Source organism: Nestor notabilis, unplaced genomic scaffold (genome assembly GCF_000696875.1).
Source record: "Nestor notabilis isolate BGI_N333 unplaced genomic scaffold, ASM69687v1 scaffold20458, whole genome shotgun sequence".
Lineage (NCBI taxonomy): Eukaryota > Metazoa > Chordata > Aves > Psittaciformes > Psittacidae > Nestor > Nestor notabilis.
The window spans coordinates 19,396-45,648 of NW_009941720.1; the positions used below are offsets into that span (position 1 = coordinate 19,396).

The following is a 26,253-nucleotide window of genomic DNA, read 5'->3' on the forward strand; positions in this document are numbered from 1 at the left end:
CAATTTGCTGTTCACTTATTTATTGCCTCTAATCATTTAGTAAAGTTATTTTTTTCTAGTTCCTAGTCCAAATCTCCATCACTGATCCAGCAGAAGGAAGAAAAATATTCGAAGACCAAGGTGAAATACTTAGGTATGCATTTCATAGGAGGGTATATACTGCATCACCTCATGAAATTCTATTTTTAAAAAAAAGGAAAAAAAACCCAACCAAACAAAAGATGCATTTTACAGCAGAACTTTTGGCTATTCGATTCAAAACACAAATACGGTCACTATTACAGTTGTCAACACGCAAGCCTATTATTATTTTTTTGCATCTTTGAACTCAAACTAAACCTCTAACAATAACAATTTCAAAACAACAGTTTTCTAAAATTTTCTCTTGAATAACCAAAATTCTAAAATATATGTTTGGAACTGAACTTAAAGGTACTACCTTTTCTTAGACATGGGTATCGAAAGAGCTTCACTATTCCATAATCATCAGCTGTAACCATAACTTGCCCAATAAAATTTGCATCCACAGAATTTATATCATTTATATCTGAATATTTGGGCCAGATTCCATTAACTTCAAGGCCAGAAACACAGGTCCATGATGCCCACTGAACACCTTTTAATTCCTCCTTGTTTGTTACTTCTTTTCCACCTAAGAACAAAAATAAAGAGCAATTTTTGAACACCCACTTATTATGCAATTTTAAAGAATGTAAAATTTTTTAGCATTCTTGAGAAAACAAATCCAAGTGAGACAGAATAAAAAACTGACTTCTAGAACTGCCCTGATCTAATATTCTCTATTACAGTATCAGTAGTAAGGCTTCTCAAGACAACTTAACAGAAGACCATGAGTTTGGTACTTTACAGTTTTTATTGTTTCTTGGTAATCTACTTGAGGCTGTGTTATTTTCAACTGTTTATAAAAAATGCATGTAGCCATTCTAAAAAAGTTTGAAAAATTATGTTGCTAAACTGTTCTATAAACCTGGATTACTTAGAGCAAAAAGAACTCATTTAGATCTGGCCACTGTAAGTCACTGAAAATACCAATTTTATACTTAGAACCTTGTTACATTATTTAATCTCAGATCTATCTGTAATAAGATTGTTCCAATCCCACCAAGTTTCATGTACAAGTACTGTGTCAGACCAAAAGCTTATTTAGGATAAATACTCTGTCCATGGAACTACAACTATAAAAATAAATTTACAGTGCAAACTGTAACTGTTGTATAACAAATAAAGGGACTCTATACTAAATGTTGATGATAATAAACAAACATCACAAACACAATGAGTAGGAAAAATATAGTATGATATTATGTAAAGAGTGAATACACAGAAAAAACAAGTCAAACCATGTGATAAACACTGCCATTGACATATTGCATTCAGGACTGCAGAAGAAACTGTCTTGGTGAAAACTGTTTCAAGAGTATAGGACAGTTCAGTCAAGTTTTCAAGATAGTGTTGTCTTGAAAACACAAAAATGGGATTGCCACAAACTCTGAGTCTGAAAACTGTATTTTAGTATTATGTAATACACTGATTTTTTAATAGTCCCTTGCCATAAAAAGGTACATTTAAACTTGCATTATCAGTAAAATTAATTTTGATATTTTTATTCATTTTGAAGGTTGCATGATTGAATAATACATGTTTTCCAGCGTCAATATTTCTTTTCTTTCCAGTGAGTAATACTTGCATTCTGGCATCCTTACATCAGGTACTCTTATTTTCTCTAGTTACCTTAACCCATTATACTTTCAAATTAATTTGCATTCTGATTAGTTCTGTGTTCTCACTGTAAAAGCTCTCCTAAGTTAAATTCCTCAGTTCTACTACAAGAATAGTTCTAGAAAATCAGATGACTCTTCCAAGACAGAACATATTGATTTTTCCAAACATTTTAAAAAACATACAGTGCAGACTGTAACCCATTTAATACCCAAGCTCAGTAAGTACAAAGCTATTAAGCTAATGCAAAACTTAATTTCAATGCAGTGGGTTGGGTTTTTTAGGTTTTTGGTTGGGTTTTTTTTTTTCCTAAAAAACTGGGAACAAAGATTAAGTTTTCAGAAATAAAATAAATCATTAGCCAGCACCTCTACTATGAAAACATACATTATAAAAAGTAAACACATGATATAAAAATATTTAAGTAGCTTTGTCAGAAAACACTGTACTTATTCAAATATAGCAGGTATTTATAAGAACTTAAGGGGAAAAAAAAAGAAATTCTCTGTAACCCAGTGCTTTGAACCAGAATCTGTATTTGGCTGTTCTTGCCAAACTACTATACGTTCTTTCTGTAACAAGTAACAGATATCATAAAGGCAACTCAAAATCTTACTTGGCATTCTGTAAAAAAGTCTCTTTCCATTGCCATCATTAGTCTGTAAGTATTTACTGTCTGAAGACCAATCCATATGGGTGATGAAACTTAAAGATCCAATACATTCCCCAACTTTCTTGTATCGCTGAACAACACCATATATATCCACAGAACTGTCATTGGAACCAACAGCTAGAAAATTCCCATCTGGTGAATATTTCAGTTCATGAATAGCTTCTTTCCTGTCTTTGATATGAACAACCTCAGTCATATCTCTGTAGTACGAAAGAAAGCATGCCATAAGTATAGAAGAGCCTTATCAAACTGTCATGTTCCCAGTTTTAAAAAACAGATAAAATCATGAACTTTACTGTCATACATGCAAACACAAAGCTGCTATTTTTAGAGTTGAGTAGGGCTTTGTGGCCAAAAAAGAGAAGGGAACAGTGCCACAAAAAGGTGCTGCACTAGGCTGAGGGAGAGTGAACAAAGGAACTGTTCAAACTGGGTCCATAAAAAAATTAATCAAGTTGATTACCAGATCTTTATTCACTCAGGGAAGAAAACTTCACTGACGTGAGACACAGATCTCATTTTCCCTTTAAAACTCTGGGACTGCAGCAACAAGGCAGCAATGTTTTTGCATAAATGATGTGCTGACAGCAGCATTCCAACACATGGAAACAATTTAGGGAGTAATGAAAACTTATATTTTAGTAATTCAAGAATAATTAATACATTTAAAACCTAAAATAAAACATGTCCTAAAACACTGCCATTCTTTGCAAATATACCTATATACTTTTTCAAATGTGTTGTTATGGACAACATGAACACATGTACCACACGTTTAAAAAATCTGAGCACTCCAAGATCAGTAATTTAAAACAGTAATGTAAGTCATCTCATGTATGGTCACTACAGTGTCAATGTGCAAACAGTTTATAAAAGCAACTAGACAACATGCTTGAAAGAGTTCATGATGTATCTAATTTTTGTAACATACCTAACTCGAAGGACAGTGAAAGAGCCATCCTTCATTCCAAGAGCAAGATGGATTCCATCAGTACTAACCGCGGCACAACGAATGGGTTCCTCCATATTGCACCGGGCAATCAGAGCATGGTCTATTAAACTCCAAATTCTAAAATAAAGCAGGAAGTACAAATGTAATGAGTGGTCTGTAGCTGTGCCACAGACAGCACAAAGCCTGCAATTTCTGCAGAACACTGAACATGATAGTGTCCTATTTTAAAATAATTTTTAATATTTGCCATAAGGAAAATATTAGACAAAAGCATGAATTTTGCATACAGCAAAGACCTTTCTATACTTAAAATAGAGAGAAAATATCTAATAAGAAAATACAGGGGCAGATTAATTTTGTTTAACTTTCTAAATATAAAAATAATAACAACATCTGATAATATATACCAGGAAGAAACACTCCGAAAATTCCATTATTTTGCTAATCATTTTAGTCAAGAAAAATTAAAGACTCTTGTCAGTAAACACATCCTTTCCTATTAACAAGCCATTATTAATAAACTAGTTATAACTAGATAATATTATAACATGTAAGTTTTTACTACAAGATACGTTACAACAGCTATCATTTACAAGATATATCTAGAATTCTAGGGCATTATTTCAATATTCATAATTTAACTGCTTTCTTGCTTAATTACATTGTACTAAAGATACTTAAGAAAAATGCCAATTTTTCATTGTAACCTGTAACTCCTTAAAAGGAAACACTCACAGGATACTTGCATATGAGAGCTTCATGTTAGCCTAAATTAAATTTGCTCAGGTTTTGTACACTTCATTTTTTGTGAAATACACATCTCTACTATATTTTATTACTGGAGAGCACTAATTTCATGCGTAACTTCACTGGTTCAATGCCACATTCTAAGTTATCTACTTTGTATAAAATTGTACACAGTTAAACAAAGAAAGAATATTTAACCTGACTGATCGATCATCACTTCCAGTCATTGCTAGAGGTTTTGTAGGATGAACAGCCAAAGCCCAGAGCTCTCCTTCACAGTGCCCCTGCATTATCAGGAAAGGCTTATTACGCTCATGCACCACAATTTCAAAAATTTCACTGTCTTGCGTCCCAACAAGTATATGGTCTCCTCTCCAGCAAACACTTCTTACAGATAAACCTGCAGAAGAGATTGTTACTAAAAGATACATCCTGAGAATTTGTGAAACAAAGGTAATGCATCACATGACAAAACATAAAAGCAAGCAAACGTCCAGAAGTATCCATACACCTTCTCTTATTCCTCCATCTATGCCTTTTATCAATTCCATGTAACACATACTGCCCTTGTAACATTAACTTTTCAAGCTTAGTATTACAAAAAATCTGAAATAAAACGTGGCCCATATTTTAATAAAGGACATGTAGCCAATTCATGTATTACAAGATCTCTGACAGAGAAAGATGATACTGACATTTGTATCTGAAATTACACATTTCGTGTCTTTAAATTTCAACAAAGGTAGCAGACTATATAAATTACAATTTCTGATCAAACCACGGACCTTAGTACTAGCTAGATATGCAGTGGAACATACATTACATGCAAGACAGTCAAAGAGCCCAGTTCTCCCCAGGTTATGCCTGAGATGCTGCCCCTAAAGCAAATCTATGTAACATCTTAATACTATCCGGAATTATTTTTGTCACTAAATAGAAGATAAAACTAAAACAAACCAAAACAACATATAAAGAGATGAAAAGGGTTTATGATGGAATTCTAATGTGCATTTCTAGTAACTAATTAAGTTTACAGGCTTACAGTGGAGGTGAGCACTCAGAGGCTGTACTTGTTTGTAGCTAAGGTCGAGAACAGTAACATGGAAGTTAGGACTGCTGTAACTGAGAATCCAGTCTTCGTGCCCAATTTTAGGAATATGCACCTTTTAAAATGGGCTATTTCTGCTGCACTTTGATAGTGAAACTTAATTTTGCCAGTTTGAGGTGTAGATAACCAGATGGTAGCAATGCCTAGCTTAACTCACTTTGTCTAAATTTATGTGGAGAATAGCTCAAGAATGATCTTTGAAAAACTACTCTGCATTAATATGACACAGTTTTATCTATCAGTTGAAAGGAATATTGTACTGATACGAGTTGATGTGCTTCTGAAAAATATTTTTAACTATGTAGAGGGAAAAGAGATGCCTTATGTTATTAAATTTACACTGAAGAAAAATTTGCGAGTCTCGGAAACAGTGAATGGGTGGGTTAGCAGGCCAGTCTGATACATGTGATCCAAAGCTCCTGATCGTGCCTATTTACTATGCTTTGCATTACAAGATAGCCTTCAAACGCACAAATAAGACTCCCTCAATACAAAACAGAACTGAAAGATGTGTTCTAGGAATGCACTCAGTACACTCCAACTGCAACACAGTGTTCAGACCACTGAATCCAACTAGGGCTAACACCCCTCAAACACTCCTCAAAATGCATATATGTTGTGTTACTTTAACTCTCCACACCAACTGCTCTTACAGATTTGTTCCTATTGTGGTGCACTGGTGAACATAACCACCTTACCACTCAACCCTATGATCTAGCCATTATATGGCTCTACTGTCTGCAGTGATTAAAAAAAAAAAAAATAAAGAAACAACCAGAATCTTTGATGAAGGATGATTAATACATCTGGGTTTAGTAATTTGGAACTTCTTATTGTGGAGGGAGATATTTTGATAAACAATTTGACTACTTGCAGATGTATCAAGAGTCAACTAATTGCTCTGTGAGCCATTCACAGGGTTACAGAACTTGAGTTTATGTTTACGGATAGAAGTACCAAAAGGTGAGTTATAGGAGCAGCAGAAAATGCAATTAAGAAAAAAAGTAGGACAGGTCATAAAAGCAATCCTCAAAAGAATACAGTAAGAAAAAAAAAAAAAAAAAAAGACTGAAGTGAAAAGATTCAGGAAACTGAATTTATTAAAGATAGCATTTTATAAAATCTATCAGGTCTGCCAAGGCAATTTGAGAAGTTAAAAGATGAGGATGGAGTTCACATAAGTGATCAAGACCCAAGAGTTCATGGCAAGAGTCTGTTCCACCAAAAGTAAAGGAGACAATCTGGAGTGCAGAACAAGTTTGAAAGAATAAAATGGAGAATAAAACATACCTTTCAACAGAGCTGAAAAACAGCAGCTGAGTAAATTTAAAATTAAAACAGAGCCTCTGTACCAAAGGACATTTAAAACGGAACATATTCCATCTCGTTGCAATACTTCACTATCTTGGCTGGAATGCCAAGTCAATTACACAATACTAAGATTCAACTTGCAGTCAATTATTTATTGACGCTGAATATCTGACTGCCATTGGACATTGTACCACACTGTCAAATTCTTTGAGAGATATTAGAAAATAATGAAGTGACTAGGGGCAAAGAAAACCAAATGCCAACAAAAGCAATGCTGTAAGTAACATTAGTGCTTTAGTATACTTTTGTGTTCTGTTCCTGAATCACTATAGCAACAATATCTACAACACCTACAAAACATGCTATAGACTGTTGGATTTAAAATTTTAGCATGACAAACTGTAATTGCAGCATTCTAAGTTCTATGAAACTGTAGATAACTTCCAAATAGTTTTAATGAAAATTTGGATAACTAACAAATATAATTTTCGTACTCCACTGTTTTACACTGTAGATCTTACTGCCTCTTTTAAATTCTCTTAAAGTTTTACTTTTCCGTGTTAAAAACTGCTATGCTACAGAAAAGATGTGCATTTTATTGATTTAAAAAAAAAAAAAAAAAAAATCTGTTTCTACAAACTCACAGTATGTTTTGCAGTAACTCTGAAGGACTACGTGACTTTCACACTAGTGGCAGGATCAAATTTCTTTTCTAGCAAATAGTTCACAGTAACATACATGAAACAACCTTTTTGGTTTGGGTTTTTTTTTTTTAAGGTCTTTTCTTGTTCAAAACACTGGTAAATTTCGTACCTTACTGGTATACCAAAAATGACAAACCTTTTTACCTTTATATCCTTGGTCTGTTTCCCTGAGATCAATCACAGTAACTGGTTTAAAATTTAAGTCCCACAAGCGAACACAGCCATCCCTGCCACCAGTGGCAAACCCCTCTTCACATGCATTCATGCTGAAGATTCCTGCCTAATGAGAGGACAGTTATTTTTGAGAGTATACACAGATTAGATACATCAATATGGAAAATGGAACTCTTGTCCATGCCGGTATTGGTCGTCTTCCTGTCTTCCTACCTGTTATGGTGTTGACAATAGCATCAATGTATGCAAATAATACAAGCTTTAAATGAGTCAGAAATAGAAACAAACTCAAAAGTGAGCAGAATTCACATTCAGTGATAAACAGTAAGATAAGAGAATTTTTGCAGTACTGCTTTTATCATGATGTTGATTATAGTGATGCTGCTTCTTATCCCTAGAAAGAGTTTACTTTCATATCTTCTTGCCTTAGGGCCTGGTCCAACTCTCACAAATGACATCAGGATGATCTCCACTGATCTTCATTAGGCTTGATTCAAGGCCTTTGTTGCTATTACTCAGCTTCTATGCAACCAGGCAAAAAATATTTGGCATACTTTACATCTTAAGCCAAGGAAGATGGATTTAACATTTAAGTTTCAAAGCAAAATATAAAAGAACACAGTGATCACTTTATGCCATTTAAAAATACATAATAGAAGCTCTTATTTTAAAAGACATCAGGAAACCAAACCTAACATATTTTCTTTAACTGGCTTGATATATGCTTTTCTCAGGATAAAGAAGATGCAAAGGTGACATATATATTATTAAAACAAAGATACCGTATCCACATAGCCACTAAATTTGATGTAAACATGATACTTCATCTAAATAGCACACACCCTTTGTTTGGACTCGTCTTATTTTCAGAAGTAGCCCACAAATTTCAGTAAGCAAAGCTACTGAAAGGGCAACTTTGGGCAATAAGCCTACTAGAAGTTTAAAAAAAAAAAAAAGAGAAAGAAAAAAAAGTTCTGTATTTGTTGAAAATGTCTAATATTCAGCGATGACGAAATAAAACAGGAGAACATTAAAAACTATGGAAGGGAAAATCTGTCTCTGTACTCCTGTCCAAAAGAAGGTAGAACAGTAAATAACATGCATACATCTTCTGTAATATTATTCTGAAATTTCTGTTTCGTAAAGCAGAAAATGTAAAGCTCCAATAGTTTGGTTGGGGTAATAAAGCACATTAACCCCCAAAGCGAAAGCAATTCGCAAATAATGAGATTAGCTTTTGGGGCTAAATAAAGCCGTACACTTACCGAACAAACTAGCACCCAGTGTTGTGGGTTGTCAGAATTCCCAGGTTCTCATGCCTCTTCTCTCCTACCAACCTGTTTTTTAATTCTGAAATTATAACTCGGGAAAATATCATGGACTCATCATAATGAAGTATGGACTGCGTTTGCTTCTCTAGCATCTGGTAGCCAGTACATCATTTTTTAAGTTGAGAAAAAAGAAATCTCTCACTTTTCACAAAAATCCCTATATTGTTACTAGAATGTCAAATGACAATCAAAACTGAAAGCCTAGGGTGACAGAACTCAAATTTTTTGATATGTCATGTCCATCCCCAGGATACGGACTTCTAAGGCAAGCCATATTTTCAGGAGTACCATGTGCCCAAACAGAAATGTAGTGGAATTTTTAAGTCATAAGCAGATTAGAAAGCTAACTCCCATTATCTCCAACATCCTGAAAATCCTCTTTCTGTTTCTTTAGGAGCCTGGAGACTTTTTGAAAATACAACCCAAACCGTATTTGTTTCTGTGTCTGTGCCTGTGTTTTACTGCATTAACATTTTAGTGCCACTGAGCAAATAAAAGTCTAGAGGAATTCTGGCTCCTTTTGTACCATATACTGAATTCTGCCCAAGTTCTGGCATATTTAAATTTTTTACAGCTCTTTTTGGAATGCAACCTTGATAACAGAATTTTTCTCTTTCCTCTAATTAACTCCTTCCGAAATCCATGATTTAATTAGTCAGTATTAAAAAAAGAATCAGACATTTGGCAATGTGGGAAGCTGGCTGAATGTTCTGAAGATAAGATGAAGTGGATCCAGGATTAATCTGTTTTCCATTTCACAGAATATCCTTATCTTGAAGAGGACATGCTGGTTGTCAAGGAGATTTGGCAGATGTTGTGCTTGCTCAATCTCTTGAAATGCAACAGGACATTCTCATCTCAGACTATGTGCTACTGGAATAGAGAATCAGGTGAAAACTAGAAAAAAGGTCCCTCATTAATGAGGACTGTAAGTATGTAATGGAAGAAGCTGAGCTTAGCTACTCTTCATTTAATTGATGGGCTGACACTTCATGGGGAAAAGACAGATTCTTTACTCTGGTAGTTTAGCCAGTCATAATTCTTCCACTAAATGTTTCCTTTTGGAAATTGCGAAGACTGTTAATGCAAATCTATTTTGAGGTCTTGATGCTTCTCTTAATCCTTCAGCCTGAAACTGTCATTAAGATAATTTGATTTTTGATGGTCAATAGCCTCCTAGCAGTAATAAGACACAAACAATTACACTGACTTTGATCCAACTGAATAACATGAGCAACAAAGATCGACTGTGTTCAAAATAAAAAGTATAGATCAAAGTCTTCAATCCTAAAAGTTACAAAGTTTGACATATAGACTGCATTATAGAATCATAGAATAGTTAGCATTCTTTGGTTATAAATTTTTCATTACATTTCCTAATGAACAGGAAAATTCTGGAAGTAACATCTCAAACTGATCAGCAGTTTTCTCAGAATGCAGAGTATGTCCTATTTTCCAATACAACCAGCTGGTATCACATCAGTGTTGCCTCAACTTTTGTGGAAAAAAAAACCCCCAAACAATTAAAAAATAAAATAAAATTTGAAAAAGAGCAAATAAATAAAGAAATGCTGAGGTCTACCAGAAATGATAGTTGAAGGCTGAAGTAGTACAAAAACAACGTGACAAAGATGGTCTCTACTCCATGAATATACTGCCACTGCTTGTAGCCAAGAAGCTTCTGATAGTGAAGTTGTCTCAGTTTTTCTGTTGCTGCTGGACCCATCTTGCCTCAAAAACTTGATGGACGAAAATCAAGTGTTAATTTATCTAAATGCAGTAATTTCTATAAAATACACTACACTAACTCTGACTGTGTTTCCTAGAACACATGACTGCAGTTAACTATAATTAGGACCAAGCCTGAAAGATCATATGGAAACTTCAGCAGCAACTGACTACTACTAAGCAGCATTGAGAATGGAAATGATACCAGTTCAGTAAGAAGTCCCATGCCTCCTTCTTACTCCTAGATTCAATCAGGACATAGATGCTAACATGTAAAGCAACATATGTTGGGCACTTACTATAAGATACTGTGTCTCCAAATATAAACTGCATAGCAAGGAAGTGGATTGCAAACGTTCAAGGATGGCATCAGTAAGCTTACAGTGGAGAGCCACTACTGTGAAATTTAATCTTCCTATCTAACAAATCACCAACACAACAGTTAAAAAATTGGCATGTTATTTAAAATGTGCTTATTATTTAAACATTGAAAACAGTTGCCTATATGCCTCTCACTGGCTGAAGTAAGGGGACAGTTTCCTTTCAAATCTACGACTAATCTAAGCAGGAGAAAAATACTGCACAACTTAACGTGTTGGTACATGACACCAGCTTAAAACCTTACATTTAAGTTCATTATATTGTTTCCATCTATATTTAATTACTATTCAGTCAAGTGACATAGGCGTGGAATAGTTTTAACAGAATGCCTGTTATTTAACCTCGAGCCTGTTATTTAACCTCAGTTTCTGACATCAATCCACACAACTTTAATGTGTACCCCTGAAAGACTATCTCAAAATAAATTATTCAGCTGCTGCGAAAGCATCTTATGTATATTCACTATGCAAGGCAAAGGCACACAAGAATCTTTAAAGAGTACAGCATTTTAAAACGAGCATACTATCATCGGTTTAATACCCAAGTAACATCTCATATATATGTCTTAATATGTCATGGACTACCTGGAATTTAGAACATTTAAGATTATAAATAAATAGAAGACTCTACATTCCACTCTTTGCACTGGCACAAAAGCGAGTCATCTAATAGAAGATTTATTTATTTTATTTTTTTTTTTAGTCAAGGTCTATATTGACTCTTCAGAATCAGATACAATGCCTACAAATAACCTGAAGTACCATCAGTGCCAATGAACTTAGACATACTTCCATGTTGCTGTTACATTTCTTCTTTTTTAAACTTTTATTTAGCATTATTATTTAGGGGAGATAAGCAAAACTAGAATTTGCGTTTCCCATTTCTATTCAGTATTCCCTGCACATGAACTCCATGCCTTAACTCTTTCAACTACTGCTCGTTTCCATCTTTTCCTACTTTTCATTCCTACTTCTACATTAAGTGAACTCTCCACTCCTCTTCCAACTAATTCTCCAGTCATCCCAACCTATTTGCTTTCAACTTTGTTTCTACTCAAACTTAGATAGGAATCTTCTTTCCTCTGTCTACAGTTCTTAGTAGTGCTGTGACAGAAGACAGATAATCTGTTTTAGCTGTGAATTCTTATTTTGCTTGCTAGTGTTAAAGTCGCTATCTCTTTCCTCAGTTGCTTACACTGGGACAGCTTGGTTTATTTTTCACATTGAATTACTGTTAAAAAGAAAAAATGTCTTTTCAGCAAAGTTAACTATAACAAAGATAGCCAACCTCGGAAAACAACCTGTTTTCTGTATTAATGCAGACTGCTGCCAGATGGATGGACCATATCCCCACATGACTAACATGCTTTTGAAAACGCTTTCCTGCTTCTCAGATGCCTACTGTTCATGCTGCAAGAAAGGAATACATGGTACTTTATGCAAATAATAGACATGCTTTCCTTTAATGAATTGTCAGTTTAATTCAAGCCCATTGAGGAGTAATGACGCAGGATGATAAACAGGCAAGCAGGGATGACAATTCCAACACCAGCATGCTGAACGAAAATGTCTATCAATTCCCTACTATGTGCACACTGCTTTTAACAACGTATGCACATCACAATGTTATCATTTACCCTTGTGGTTTCTTTCAAAAGAATGAACAAGGGCATGATTTATAAAATTAAGTGCAAAATCACTATACAATATGATAGTAATAGTTCAGTATGGCTGAACAGGCACTCTTATTCCAAGCTGCTGTATTTTGTGCTAACAATAGTCTGACAATATTACCCTTTAATGTTATATTTCATTGAAAAACAAGTTTTCATTTTGTTGGGAAGTAAGCTTCCAGAAGAGATTTTATTGGATCTTTTTTCCCCTGAAATTGGTGAGATCTGTAGGGACACTAATCTCTTGTGAAAATGAATTTCAGAGCCATGGACTACTGCCCCTACTTAGTTTTCAGTACTGCAAAGCACAATTCCATTGAGCCTAAAGGACGCAGCCAAAAATAGAAGGCTAGATGAGACCTACTCCAAGGTCACCTGAGCTCCATCCACTGATGCTACTGAAGATAAGGAGCCTAGCAAAACTGACACAGCATGTAAGTAATGGTGCAACAAGTACTCTCTACATTTATCAGTTGAGTCATTTCACACTGAAAGAGTTGAAAAGCATAGCATTATTCTGCAATAAACTGTTGCAAGTCTAAATAATCCAAGTAACAGATATGTGAATATACAGGACAGATGTCTCCTACAGCACCAAATAGGATGGGACGCTCTTTTCCTCATCAGTTTTGGATATGAGAGAAAGTGCACTCTCTCTTCTGGGAATCCGGTTCTGTATATGCAATACAAGCATTTTAAAAGATTCATTTAACTAACACCAGCATCAAAAAGTAAATGTCCACATCACCTTAGGAAAATACAGATCAGAATAGAACACTATTGGACACTAAGTATGAACACTAAAACTAGATCAGAATGTAGAGAGTAACAATCAGGGAATATTCAAATACCCCTTTATATTTCTTAGTTTAGAATTTGTGTGTTCTTGATTACATTAGATGTTTCTATAGATGCATAAAGGAAGGTTATGCATGTGTGTGGACATATATATTTTATTTTTTATATACACTTATATGAATATAAAGAAATCTCAAATGCAAAATAGTCTTACACTTGTTCTTCATAACTTTATTTTTGTTCCTAATAAGATACAGTCGTTATACTGCTGTCTGAATAAGCAGTTCAGTCACTTTTAAATTAAAGTTGGGGCTATTCAGCCTGGAGAAGAGAAGACTGCCTGGAGACCTCATAGCAGCCTTCCAATATCTGAAGGGGGCCTACACAGATGCTGGGGAGGGACTCTTCATTAGGGACTGTAGTGGTAGGACAAGGGGGAACGGGTTCAAACTTAAACAGGGGAATTTTAGATCAGATATAAGGAAGAAGTTCTTTATTGTGAGGGTGGTGAGGCACTGGAATAGGCTGCCCAATGAAGCTGTGAATGCTCCAACCCTGGCGGTGTTCAAGGCCAGGTTGGACAGAGCCTTGGGCGACATAGTTTAGTGTGTGGTGTCCCTGCTCATGGCAGGGGGGGTGGAACTAGATGATCTTAAGGTCCTTTCCAACCCTAACTATTCTATGATTCTATGATTAGTTAATTCAACAAGCTGCCACTGTCCTGAATGTACATTTCTCAATCATCAATAAACCAAGAGTCTCAGTACTGACTGACTGTAACCTCTCCACATACATATCATTTGTCACTTTTTGTCCCCTCCATTCTACCTGATCAAATTATAAGGAGTGATTTTAATACTTCAGTTACATACACACATCCAGTCCAGTACTGCCAGCGAAATCAAATGCATGCTTATAAGAAAGAATAAACTGTTATTTTTATCTAGAATTTCAAAGCTGCAATATAGGAACTCGTGTGCTTGTATTTTCATGCTATTTATAATGGTTAATAAGGCAATTTTAAATATTATCTAGAAAGTAAAATGCCTTTTGAAACAAAACAAAAAAAAAAAATCAACTTTCAACCAGCACATAATATAGCTTAATAAATTTACCTTAACAATTTCATGCCTCATAGGTTAAACCAACAAGATGCTTTGGGTTTAAAGTGATACTTGGAGAAGTTAGAAGTATATGACTTACTACTATGAGAGAAATGAGGGCTCTCACAGATTGGCATACACAAATTAGACTGCAAACCACCAAGCGTTTTTTTGCTCCCTACTTTAATCACAATACCATATGATTTGAAAGAATTTGGAAAATATAATATAAACTTACGTAGTAAAAATATAATCACTTCATGCTCACACTAAATATTTTGATTAAAAGAAAATCTTACCAAGCACTTTTGAAAAAAAATATTTAACTTTCACTGATGACGTCATTTTTCAAAGCTATATACTGTTTTAAAAAGCTGAATGAATACAGAAAAAAGTAGCAACATTGGACAAGGAAGAGCAATTGAGTCCAGCTAAAACAATTAAATGTGTGTGTCTACAAACAAGCTGGGAGTTTGTGTTTACATTACGCTTCACAGAATCAACAGACTTTAGAGAGCTATCAGGCAACCAGCCAGCAGGACTCAATTCACAAAATGACAGAATAGCTGATCTTGGGGAAAACTCTGGAGAGCTTCTAGCCCAAACCCCTGCTCAAAGCAGAGTCAAAAAACAGCGTATTGCTCAGGGCTGTGTCCAGCCATGTTGTGAGTATCTCCAAATGGATGGAGATGTGGATAAAGCTCCAGAGACACCCTGGAGACCTGCTTATTTGTTTCAACACCAATTACCTAAATAGAGCAGTCCAGGCCTCCTGAGATGCCTCTAGATTAATGAGACATCCATAAAAGAAAGTCAGATAAAGTAGATCCATATTCTTTGGGGGAGGCAGCTATGTACTCAACTCCGATATATAAAACATCACTATGTATACCCCTGCATGGGTAATTGAACAGAGTAATACATGTCTACTGAAGGGTAAACTTAAATGCATTCCAGGCTCTATTGATTACCAAGTCCCCCATCAATGATAATGGGAGACAGCACATAAATAGACACCTAAATGTATTTCTCAATCTAGCATTCACTTTCTAACACAACAGCAATCTTGCACACCAGAGAGAAAGGACAGAAAAGAAAATATATTCATATGACACATACTGAGTCTCTATCACTGAAATAGTTTAGAAACACAGATGATCTTGCAATGCCCTTTCCAGCTTTCCAGAAATCTATTTAACATTTTATATGAAAGAAATATACTCACAGCATGTGCTCCTTGTATTGTCCGTACAAGGTTGATTCCTTTCCATACATATATATCTCCATTCAGTGCACCAGAATATGTCACTTCATCCCTTGCACAGGCTAGGCACAATATAGTTTGCAGATCACCAGTTTTGCCAAAAACACCACGTTTTGGTGTCAAGGAATTGCCACACAAGCTCCAGAACTGCAGTGGTTTAAGAAAAATACACATCAATAAAAATCTCTCGCCTGATCCACATGCCTATAAATCTCAGGGATTCAGATTTTTGGTTAATACTGTCTCAAAAGAAACACCAATTATTTTTAAAATTCTATTTTTATTTAAAAGGTCTTCACAGAGCCTTAAAAGTTGCTCAGATAAACTTTTGCTTATCTAAATAGATGTTCTGAAGTCATAAAGCCACCTTAAATACTAAATCGCTGCTGGCACAACATATTAGCTCACTAGTGGCAAAAGGGTCCTTTAAGATCTTGAAGTAGAAAAAAGACTATTATTAATCAAGCCCATGGAAATCTGTAAATAACCTGCTAAATGCTATGCTAAATCAAAGGCATGCGCAATCTAGCCAACACATGGAACATTTTCTCCAATAAACCATAAATACATATTAATCTAAAAGTTCATTTTATGAAAAGCAAAACATTTTTTCCACTATAGGAACCTACACATAAGAGCAATACAGAACTTTCAAGCTGCCATCTACTGCTGTTATGTGGTAACACAGAAGACAGAGCATGGGAGAAGGTAGTGACTTTAGGAATATTTGATGGCAGTCAAGCATTGGTAATTCTGCTGACAGAATTAAGCTGTTTCTGCACAGCAGTCAGTACTCGGATCAAAGAAGAGTGTTTCATAGAACACTGCTTGAAAAACACATGAACTGTCTGAATTATGAATCCTGTAACGGGTAGAGCGCTCAAAATGACAAAGGTAGAAATAACAGCAGGGAAAGAAGTATTACAAGAAAGGACAAGCATTTCTATTTTTCTTTCCACTGTATTCCCATACTCTCTCAAACTGTAAGAAATGTCTTTTCAACTCATTCTACCCCTGAACTGTAACAATTCATTAATTGTTCAAGAATCAGAAACTTGAGTACCTGGACTCGCCTTAAACGTGCACATCCTGTCTTGTGCTACTTGGGGTTTCAAACATATTTTAGACAATCTAAATTTTAAGTTCTATTATGATCATTACATACAATGCTACTGACAACCACTTCATTCCTTCCACATTTCTTCTGTCAGGGCAGGAACTCTGTTGAGCAGAGATGGTCTGTTTTCTACTATATCTGTATCTTGAAAATGTGTAGTGTAGTCAGGTGTGATCTATGATTGCAGTGCCTAAATAAGTATTACTATTCTTACATAAGACCTTTTATGTTATAATTATATATTCCTTTTAGGTTCTATTTTATATATTTTATAGAGTATAAACTACTACAACTTAAATACTTTATGAATTAACATTTATTTCATTACCTTGATGTGTTTCACGCCACAGCTGACAAGCTTGTTTGGCTGGTACAAATCCCAAGAAATATCAAATATCTGCATAAAAAAATCCCAGGGATGTCAGCAGAGATCGCCTTTCTAGCATGGGACAGTTAAAATAGTAAAAACTTGTAGCCATTAACGGTCTGAAATGCTTTAAATGGAACTATTGGAATGGCATTTTATCATCTCATTCAATACTGAAACTGCAATGTATAGATCTTATTAGCTCTGTTTGGTTTTTTTCCTAGAGTAATTACATCACATGATAAAACAAAATTAAGGTTCATTTACAGACTAGAAAAATTTAAGCAATTACTTGCATCTTGATTTCCCATATGGGGATTAGGGTCTAGGAAGCGCCTATAATTTTGCACTTCCCCTACATGCTTACAGTCTCAACAAACCACACGCAAATAAACGGTGAGTTACACATTTTATTTTAGAAAGAAATGTACATATCTTAAATATCTTCACATATCTTAATACATATCCAAGCATTATGCAAATTCAACTCCTAAAACATAAGATTTTTTTTGTTCAGATATAGCTCTAGTATGCATACACAGACATGGTTTAACAAACTAAAATTACACTGACATCAAATTCTTTAGTTATACTTACTCTGTCTGTATGACCAGGAGCCATTGACAATAATTTCCCTTTTCTCCAGTCCCATACACAAACTGTGTTTTTTGAATCCAAACCAACTGAGACCAAGCGCTAAAAATGTCCAAAATAAATAAATAATTTTAAAAATTCACTATATTAATGAAAACTAGAGTAATCATTTTGAATTATAATAAATTCATAACATATTTGAGTTAGTAGCAATAGCTACATTTTGATATAGAAGAAAACTAAAGACACAACATCTTATGCCAAAGCTTCCATAGACACATCTCTTCAGTTACAATGTCACGATCATAAAGCAGTAAGATATCAGATAACATATTTTGGATTTATAATGTTTGATATATATAATTATATATAGCACACACGGCAAGCATCAGTCAGGAGATTTGCAAAAAGTAAGAATCTCACTGAAGTTAATGAAACTACCTGGTTTTACTTTTAATTACATATAACTTGCAGAATTTAAGTATTTATTTCACAAGTTCAGGAGATACAAAGAAAAATACTTTCTTCTATCTTCTTGGAAACTAACAAAACATTTAAAAGCTTTAAGAGTCTTTTGCTTGATTCTTCAAAACAGCTGCACCAGGGAAGGTTTCGATTGGATATTAGGAAAAAATTTCTTCACCAAAAGGGTGATCAGGTATTGGAACAGGCTTCCCAGCAAAGTGGTGGTATTGCCATCCCTGGAAGTGTTCAAAACCCATGTAGATGAGGCCCTTAGTGCATAGTTTAGTGGTGGGCTTGGCAGTCCTGGGCTAAAGGCTGGACTTGATGATTTAAACTTCTTTCCAACCTGGTTGATTCTATGTCTGAGTAACTATTCCTTTCCAGATTTCTTGACACAGAGCATTGACCATATTAACAAACAGTCCACTTTTACTTTATCTGTTAACCAGTCAAAATGTTGGCTTTCCTATAGAAATTCTCAACAGAAAGACTAACAGTATTAAAGAGCTGATAAAAAGAAACTCAGTGATTTTGAGTTTTGTTTTTAAAGAAAGTCTTTTTGTTCAGTTTATGAACACAAATTGTGCCATCTTAATTTTGATAAATGAAAGCTTTGCAAATCTTTAAGGACAAAGTTTTTGCACTGTTCAGCAGTTAATACCTACACACATTAAAGACAAATTTCATTTCAATTTCTACATAGATTATAAAATTGAGTTTGTAAAAAAGCAAAAGCAAACCCCAAACTTAAGCAAGTTTTTTCCCAAAGACAGAAAGCTATTCCCAATAACATGATTTCTTTACTGTCTGAGAAGCTCCAAGATTACAAGAAGCAAGTCAAATACAATTGTCATCCATGCTCCCAATTTATTAATGTCAATTTCAATTTTTCAGATAACTGCAAAGTCCAACCTTTCTATTCAATCTTTGAAAATATTCTCAGAAGGAACATGAGTTTCAATTCCAGTTACGCTTCCAAGCAGTTCAATTCCAGTCCTACTGCAGAATGAGAGGAGTAAACGCAAACTAGTTTTACACTTATTGCATACCCATCACAAAAAAAAAACCCAACTTGGTGATGCCTTCCCAGACATAAGGCAATTCAATGACTTCTCAGAAACGGAGATTAAATTATGTTCTCGGTTCTCCTAAGAATAAGAAAATCTTGTTACCAACCAGTAGACTTCCACAGAGGAGTACAGCTCAGAAAAGAGCAAAAAATAACCCAGCACACTCACATGAGAACATACCATAAAGCTAGCTGAAATTCTCCCAACACCAAGGAGACTGAAGGGTAACCTTGGTTTTAGGTGCACCAATGAATCATCAGATTCCCCAAGACAACTAACAAAGGACAATAAATAAAGAATAAATGATGTCTTCCTGAGCTAGGCAGACCAGTTGGCAGTGGGAAGGAGCTCATGTTTGTGGCACAGTCCAACATGAAGCATAAAAAATGAACAAGTAATAGAACAAACGAAGAGTGCAATGGGCTTGTCGTTACTTCAGTCCACATATTCCCTCCCAGTGACTGAAGATGACCAACGTTTGTTATAGTGATCATATAGAGACCAGTAATCGGAACCACGTTTATCTTGTGATTCATCTATATATTGCATGTTTTTCTTGACTCTTAAGATCCAGGATATGTGACTCTGAACAACCAACCAAAACACGGAGAGTCACCAACACATACAAAATGCATGACAGAGAAGGGGATACTGCCTGAAGAAATTAGGAGTCCAAGATAAGTAACATCACTTTGTGCACAAGACACAGCCCTGCACCACTAGCTCTGCTATCTCCAGTCATTTAGTATAACCTTGAATTGTGGCCCACAAACCACAAGGATCTCCCTACCACCTCCACTAGTAATGCCAACATTTTTTTCCTTAGCTTGAGAATAAGCAAGACAAAACCTGAGTCAATACACATCCTTAAAACACCAAAAAGCTACTTAATGAGATTTGACAGATAAACAACTTGTTTGGAGGAAAAAAAAAAAAAAAAAAAAAAGGGAAATATTAATTACATACCTGACCATCTAAATCAAAAGCCAAGCAAGCTATACCATGTGTGTGAACATCTTTCAGAACAGATACAGTTTGCACAGTGTACGAGTCCCACACGCAGATATACGGTTCTTTTCCAACTTGACCTGTTGCCACCAACACACGTTCAGGATGCAAAGCAAGGCTGCCAAAGAAAAACATATAAAATATTTTTGAATCAAACTTTTACATTTGCCTAGACCTTTTTATTAATATTTCTCATTAATAATGATTTTATAATATTTTTCCACTGATAGCAGATACTAACAAGAACAAGTCCTATTGTATCGCAAATTCCGCAATAGCTGTAATAGCTGGTATTTAGCTATCTAGAGATCTACCATCAATGGAGACAGATATGTATCTTCAGAACTACTTCATTCTACTTACTATTTGACATTCTTTTTAAGAGAGGACTGAATAACCTTCTGGAGCTACCTCTTGGCTGATCATACAGCAAGCCAAAAGCATGACTAGCTTAGACTAGGTATTACAGCTAGACTTCAGATGTCTAAACTGAAGTGAGATGAGATTACCTTCAATGTCTTAATTTTAATATCGAACAATTGGGAATAATTGATTTTGACTAATTATTAACTTTTCACATTTCTAATATTGCAGAGTACTTTCTTACAGTTCATATTTCAGAGTCTTTTAAAGTTGACAGTGGATCATCAACTGTTTCATCAAATCTGGGACCAAGCTAGAAAGCAGGCTAGTCAGCAAGACAGTTTTTTGTTTTGCTTATGCAAGCAAGCAGCAAGGGAGCACATGAGGTCTGAAGATTCAGATTTTATAATACAGAAAATTAAGAAAGAATATATTCTAATAAAAACCCAAACAAGCTACTTCATAACATTCTACATAGACTAGGTACAGCAGTCCAAAATGATGTAGAAGTTCCACATTAAGTCAGGGAGATAAAAATTTCTGAAGTTAGCTATTAAATCTGGCTTAAATATATCCTCCCCTAACTAATAATAGGGTAATGATCTTGAGAGACTGGTGGACAGAACCACTAACAACATAAAGATCACTTGGAAAGGAGAAAAGTTGAGCACTTTGCAATGGTAACATGACCTTACACCTTAACAGAGATTTTGGTTAATGAAATTCCAAGGGTGAAAAGAAGGGGAGTCTATAAACAGAAGTGGCCAGGAGAAAGCTAACCAGGAAATAACCAGGGGGGAAAAAAAACCCCAAAAAACTAACTAAAAAGATGTATACCTTTTCTATATACAAAAAGAGTAAGAGAAAACCATGTCAGAAGTTACTTAATGTTTCACAGTCATACTACATGATAAACTTTTATATTTTTTTCTGTTGTACTGTAGCATTTCAGCTGGTTGATACTTTTTGACAAATTCCCCATGGACAACTCTGAGAGAAATCCTTAACTTCAAAGTTTCTACAAAAGGTAAAGAGCCTCTGGACCTTTCAACTTTTTATGGGAATCCCTCCTCTTTGCTACTTTGCATTATCCTCAGCACCAGGATCAAGCAACCAACATAACCTCTTTGCTTCCCCAACTACAGCGTTATTTCTCTGGTTCTTCCCTTCCTTCTTTATTTGACAGAGCAATTTTATAATTAAAAAGAAAAAAATGCAGAAAGGAGCTGGCAGCAAAACTTACCACATTTCACTGCAGTTCTGCCACCTTATCCTGACCAATACCTGCACATCTCCCAGAGCACACACAGGCAGGTGGTGTATGCATGGGGAAAAAGGAAAAGCATCTAGAGGAGAGGAAATCCTGCATTTGAAATGATCTAATTTTCACAATGACACCACAGAAAGGGAGAGATATGACCACATGGACAATAAAGAAATTTAAGTAGAGAAAGGAAGTGAAAAGAATACATGATGGAGAGAAAAAAAAAAAAAAAAGAGCAACTAAGAGAAAAAGTAGAAACACAGCGGTCTTACGACTGATACATGATCTCTTCAATCCAGTACTGAGCTCTGCTATTAGTAGATTGTGCAGTTCCAAGCAAGTGAAAACCACCCCATACTGCAGCTTTGAAAAAACACTCAGGCGCCACGCAGGACACAGATTTATGCAAAAGCACCTCCACACCACACCTTACAAGACACTTTCCAGCAACCAAAAATTACCTTAGCATGTTTTTAGTGAAAAAAACAAAACAAACACAGTGCATCAGAGACGGAACGCACTACCAATGGCCAGGAAAACATTGCCTTAGCCCAAGTGTGCCAACTAATTCCACTCAAAGAACATTAGGTGAACATAGAGAATGTTTCCTCTGAGTTCAACTTCTGCCTTGAGATGGGATAATGCACCACAAATTAAGACCCAAATCACAACAGACAACACTGTAGAACTACCAGTGTCCTTCCCTTTCCACTTCAGTCTCTATAGTAAATTGCTAACAACCTTTCTAGATAGTCACCGAAACTAGAAGAAAATTAATATACAATAAATACTTAAAAAGAGCAAGCTTCTTTTAAAAAAGCCAGTATGCAGGGATTTCAGGGTAACTGAACAGCAGAACTATTGGCAGTGGCTGATGGAAATACTTGAGAACACCTTCCCTCACCATTTCTTCCATACCAAGGAGTAAAGGATAGGTTAAAGTACAAGTATTGTACTTTAAGTACAAATACAAAGTGCAAGTGTTTTATCCCACTGGCTACGAGGACAGATGGAAACGGGAAGCCTGGAAAGAGCCTAGGGACTGCCGATTCTAGTACCAACACTAAAAAAAGGAAATGCCACACATACTCAAATGACTTTCATCTGAACTGTGAATTATAAGATGATGCTTTTCTTTAATATTGAAGCCTTGTCTATTACTAAAGCCATGGGGTACCAATGCAGAATTCCAGGTCTGCAATGTTAAGTTCTGATCAAAACTCAATGATTAGACTCACGTTTTAAGCAATATGGAGACCCTTTGTAGTTCTTTCATTGGACTATGAGTGATTAAGCAATCCTTACAGGCATAGCAATTAATACAAAAATACAGTATCTTGGTCTAACCTCTAGAGTAAAAGCATTGGTAACACATCACATATTCAGAAACTTTCACTATTGAAACAGTCCTGAGCAATGCATTATAAATGGCTTCTTGGCGCAGGAAGGAAAAAAGTAACTAGAATAGGTGCCTAGAAACGGATAACCATAAACATTTACCATACAGAGACTACACTGACTCACGGGCATGATGCAGTTAACAGGATCAAATGATGAGTGCGAGCTGCCTCTGGATACCCCAGGTAAGATGTCCAAGACACCTCTACAGAGGTGTTAATAGCGTACAACTATTGACATAGTATTTGAAATAGTTGCTTACTACCCATTCAGTCAGTCCCTGACAACAGGCAGAAAAGCATGAGTGTGGCTCAGCTCTTAAGACAGCTTCCAAATCTGTTGATGTGGGCTCTTTGAACTTGAGTACACTGACACCCTCGCATGGATTTTCTTGCATTTTTTCCCATAGGGAGTGGAAGGAGACTTCTTAATGGAACAAGAAGCTCTGCATTGAAGAGAACTTGAGTTCTGTTTACTGCCCTGCTGATGAAAGCTGGGACGACCTATCCAGATTAGACTGCGGAAACTGTGCTTGCATCTAGCCCACGCAGCTAGACAGTAAACTTGGGCTTCATTTCTTTCCTCTTCCTTGAAGGATGACTAAGCTGATGAATGAGGTAACACTTCTTGTCCAAAAAAGGAAACAAATATTCCTAATGAGACGTGTTCTTCAGGGCTTCTTGCTTGCCTCTGGCCTTTCTGACCTGGGCTTTTCAAGAACTAATGTTAGATCTAACATAATCTCTCTAAAGAGGCAGATACGAAGGAAGATGTCCAAAAGGCAAAAGTGACCATGAAACAAAGCAAGCAGGAATTTGGGTAAAAAACTGCTAAATCAAATTAATTTTTAAATTTACTATAAAATCTGGTACTTCTTAGAAGAGGTCAGAAATAGAAAATTCAGAAAATCTGCCTGTCACTATTGCAACAAAACCAAGTGTCTGGACCTGTAGAGAACCAAGATTTCCACAGATACCTCTGACTGACAGGCCGTTCCCTAGCTAGATATTCAAAGCAAGCTGAAATACAGTATTATAGTTTTAACAGTATACTGAAAATGACTATGTTTCTCAATTTAGTGCATTCAAGCTCCTCTTTTATACCTCATACAGAAAAAGTTTTTTCTCCCTTTTAAGGCAGCATGTAAGCATTCCCACCATTTTGACAAATCCATGTACTGTACCATACCTATGTTAGATTAATGATATTCAATACTAATAGCAGCCTATGAAAAAAGTACAAAAGCTGTCCATACTGTGTCTGTTGGGATGAGACCAGAGACATGGATATGACCCTTCAATTTGTGAGGTTTGTAGTGGCAGGGGATCCTGAAGGAGGAGAGTCTATAATAAACTACATTATAAAAGAAATTAAGATTTTTTTCATCCTTACTTGGTTTGTGCTAAGCATTAACAGGCAGTGATTAATACAGACAAGCTGCAGACAAGGATACAGTATTAAAGATGATGTTTCCTTAGCAACAATATTGGATGAAAATCCAAGAATATATTCATGTGACTTCTCCTGAGCTTCATGAAACTAGGGCACCAGTAAAAACGCACAAAAGAACACTGCAGTAAAATAACAGCATCTCAGATACCTATTGATTGTTACTTTGAAGTGTGAAATCAATTCCATGAGTAAATAAAAGGAAGTATTTTCATTGCATGTTTATAGCCATTTTTATACAGTTGTGTGTATTTTCGTATTTGCTGCCATTTACCTGTATTTCCCCAGAAAGAATGACAGGAGAAACTACAAACCACTTCTGTCATACTATTTGTTAAAATAGAAAAAGCTGTAATCAGCAAACATCTCTCATCAAAGTTTAAACTGATGAAGTCAGAGCACACTTCCTTCCCATAGACAAAACAAAGCAGTTCTCAACATGGAGAATCACTACTGGGTCTTCCATGTAGTTACTGTCATAGCACTAATAATGTCAAATATAACTTTCTGAAGATTCTCAAATTGTACAAACATTCAGCTTCAAAGAGTGTCTGAACTGGAGACAGGGAGGGTGGACTAAAACTGTACATTGATTATTCCAAGCTGCAGTTTATCTCATCACAATTCCATATTCTCCCCTCTCGGATGTGACTGATTTTATATTAACAAGAAACATTTACGAACTCCAAAGAGAAGGAAAGAGTTGGAGAGTGAATACAGTAATACTGATACAAATTTGCCAACTCATCAAATATGACAACTGAGGAAGAATATTTTGGGAACTGTATGCCACTTTATGCAGATGCCATATTTGCCTTGCATAGTCATATCCTCCACTGAAGAGGAATGGATTGGCTTAGGCTTTCTAGTAAAAGAGTTACCATCTCTAGAAAAGAGATTAAAAATAAATATATCCCCCTTTTTTTCAAATATGAATGCTTTTGCCAGTGCCAACAGGAAAACTTGTGTTTTGACTGGGGATGGGGGGGTATGTGTGCTGGGTTTTTTTTTCCAAATTCTACATAATCTTGACACTTTCATCACCGAGTTTTCACTATGTCACTTCTTCTGAGGAAAGCTTCTTTTGTAACGCACCCCTTGAAAAAGAAGGCAGTAACATTCCTTGCATTTTACTAGCAAAAGACTTTTCTCACTGAAAAGTCAGAAATACCGTATACTCCAAAATGATTTGGAGGTCAATTTGCTAAGACAGTGTCCTATTATCTATGACTAGCTATTCATATGAAACAAGCAATTCTGATTGCATTAATTCATGGTACAAAACCATGACATATTAAAGCCCGAAGGCAACCAAGGAATGGAATGCCACATAAATATACAACTTCCTTCTTTCCTCTTGAGACAATACAAGGTCTTAAGACTTATTCTTTAAACCATTATTACATATAAACTGTCAAATGTAATACACACACACACACCAAAAAAGAAAGGAAAAAAAAAAAAAGAAAGAA

At 35.5% G+C, this 26,253-nt stretch overlaps 1 protein-coding gene across 1 annotated transcript in view; it reads right to left on the bottom strand.

The window, feature by feature from the left end:
* Positions 1–21,918, bottom strand: part of EML5 (echinoderm microtubule associated protein like 5) — a gene marked incomplete at its 3' end in the record, with an annotated part of 40,822 nt that extends 18,904 nt beyond the window's left edge. Inside the window, exons 1-10 of the mRNA XM_010021034.1 lie at positions 21,914–21,918; positions 20,266–20,425; positions 17,768–17,866; positions 17,132–17,200; positions 15,648–15,833; positions 7,380–7,515; positions 4,311–4,512; positions 3,345–3,482; positions 2,357–2,613; positions 440–652 (exon numbers count right to left, since the gene is read on the bottom strand). Coding sequence (XP_010019336.1) covers positions 440–652; positions 2,357–2,613; positions 3,345–3,482; positions 4,311–4,512; positions 7,380–7,515; positions 15,648–15,833; positions 17,132–17,200; positions 17,768–17,866; positions 20,266–20,425; positions 21,914–21,918 — 1,465 coding nt within the window. The remainder of the gene's footprint in view (positions 1–439; positions 653–2,356; positions 2,614–3,344; positions 3,483–4,310; positions 4,513–7,379; positions 7,516–15,647; positions 15,834–17,131; positions 17,201–17,767; positions 17,867–20,265; positions 20,426–21,913) is intronic.
* Between the last annotated feature and the right edge of the window lie 4,335 nt (positions 21,919–26,253).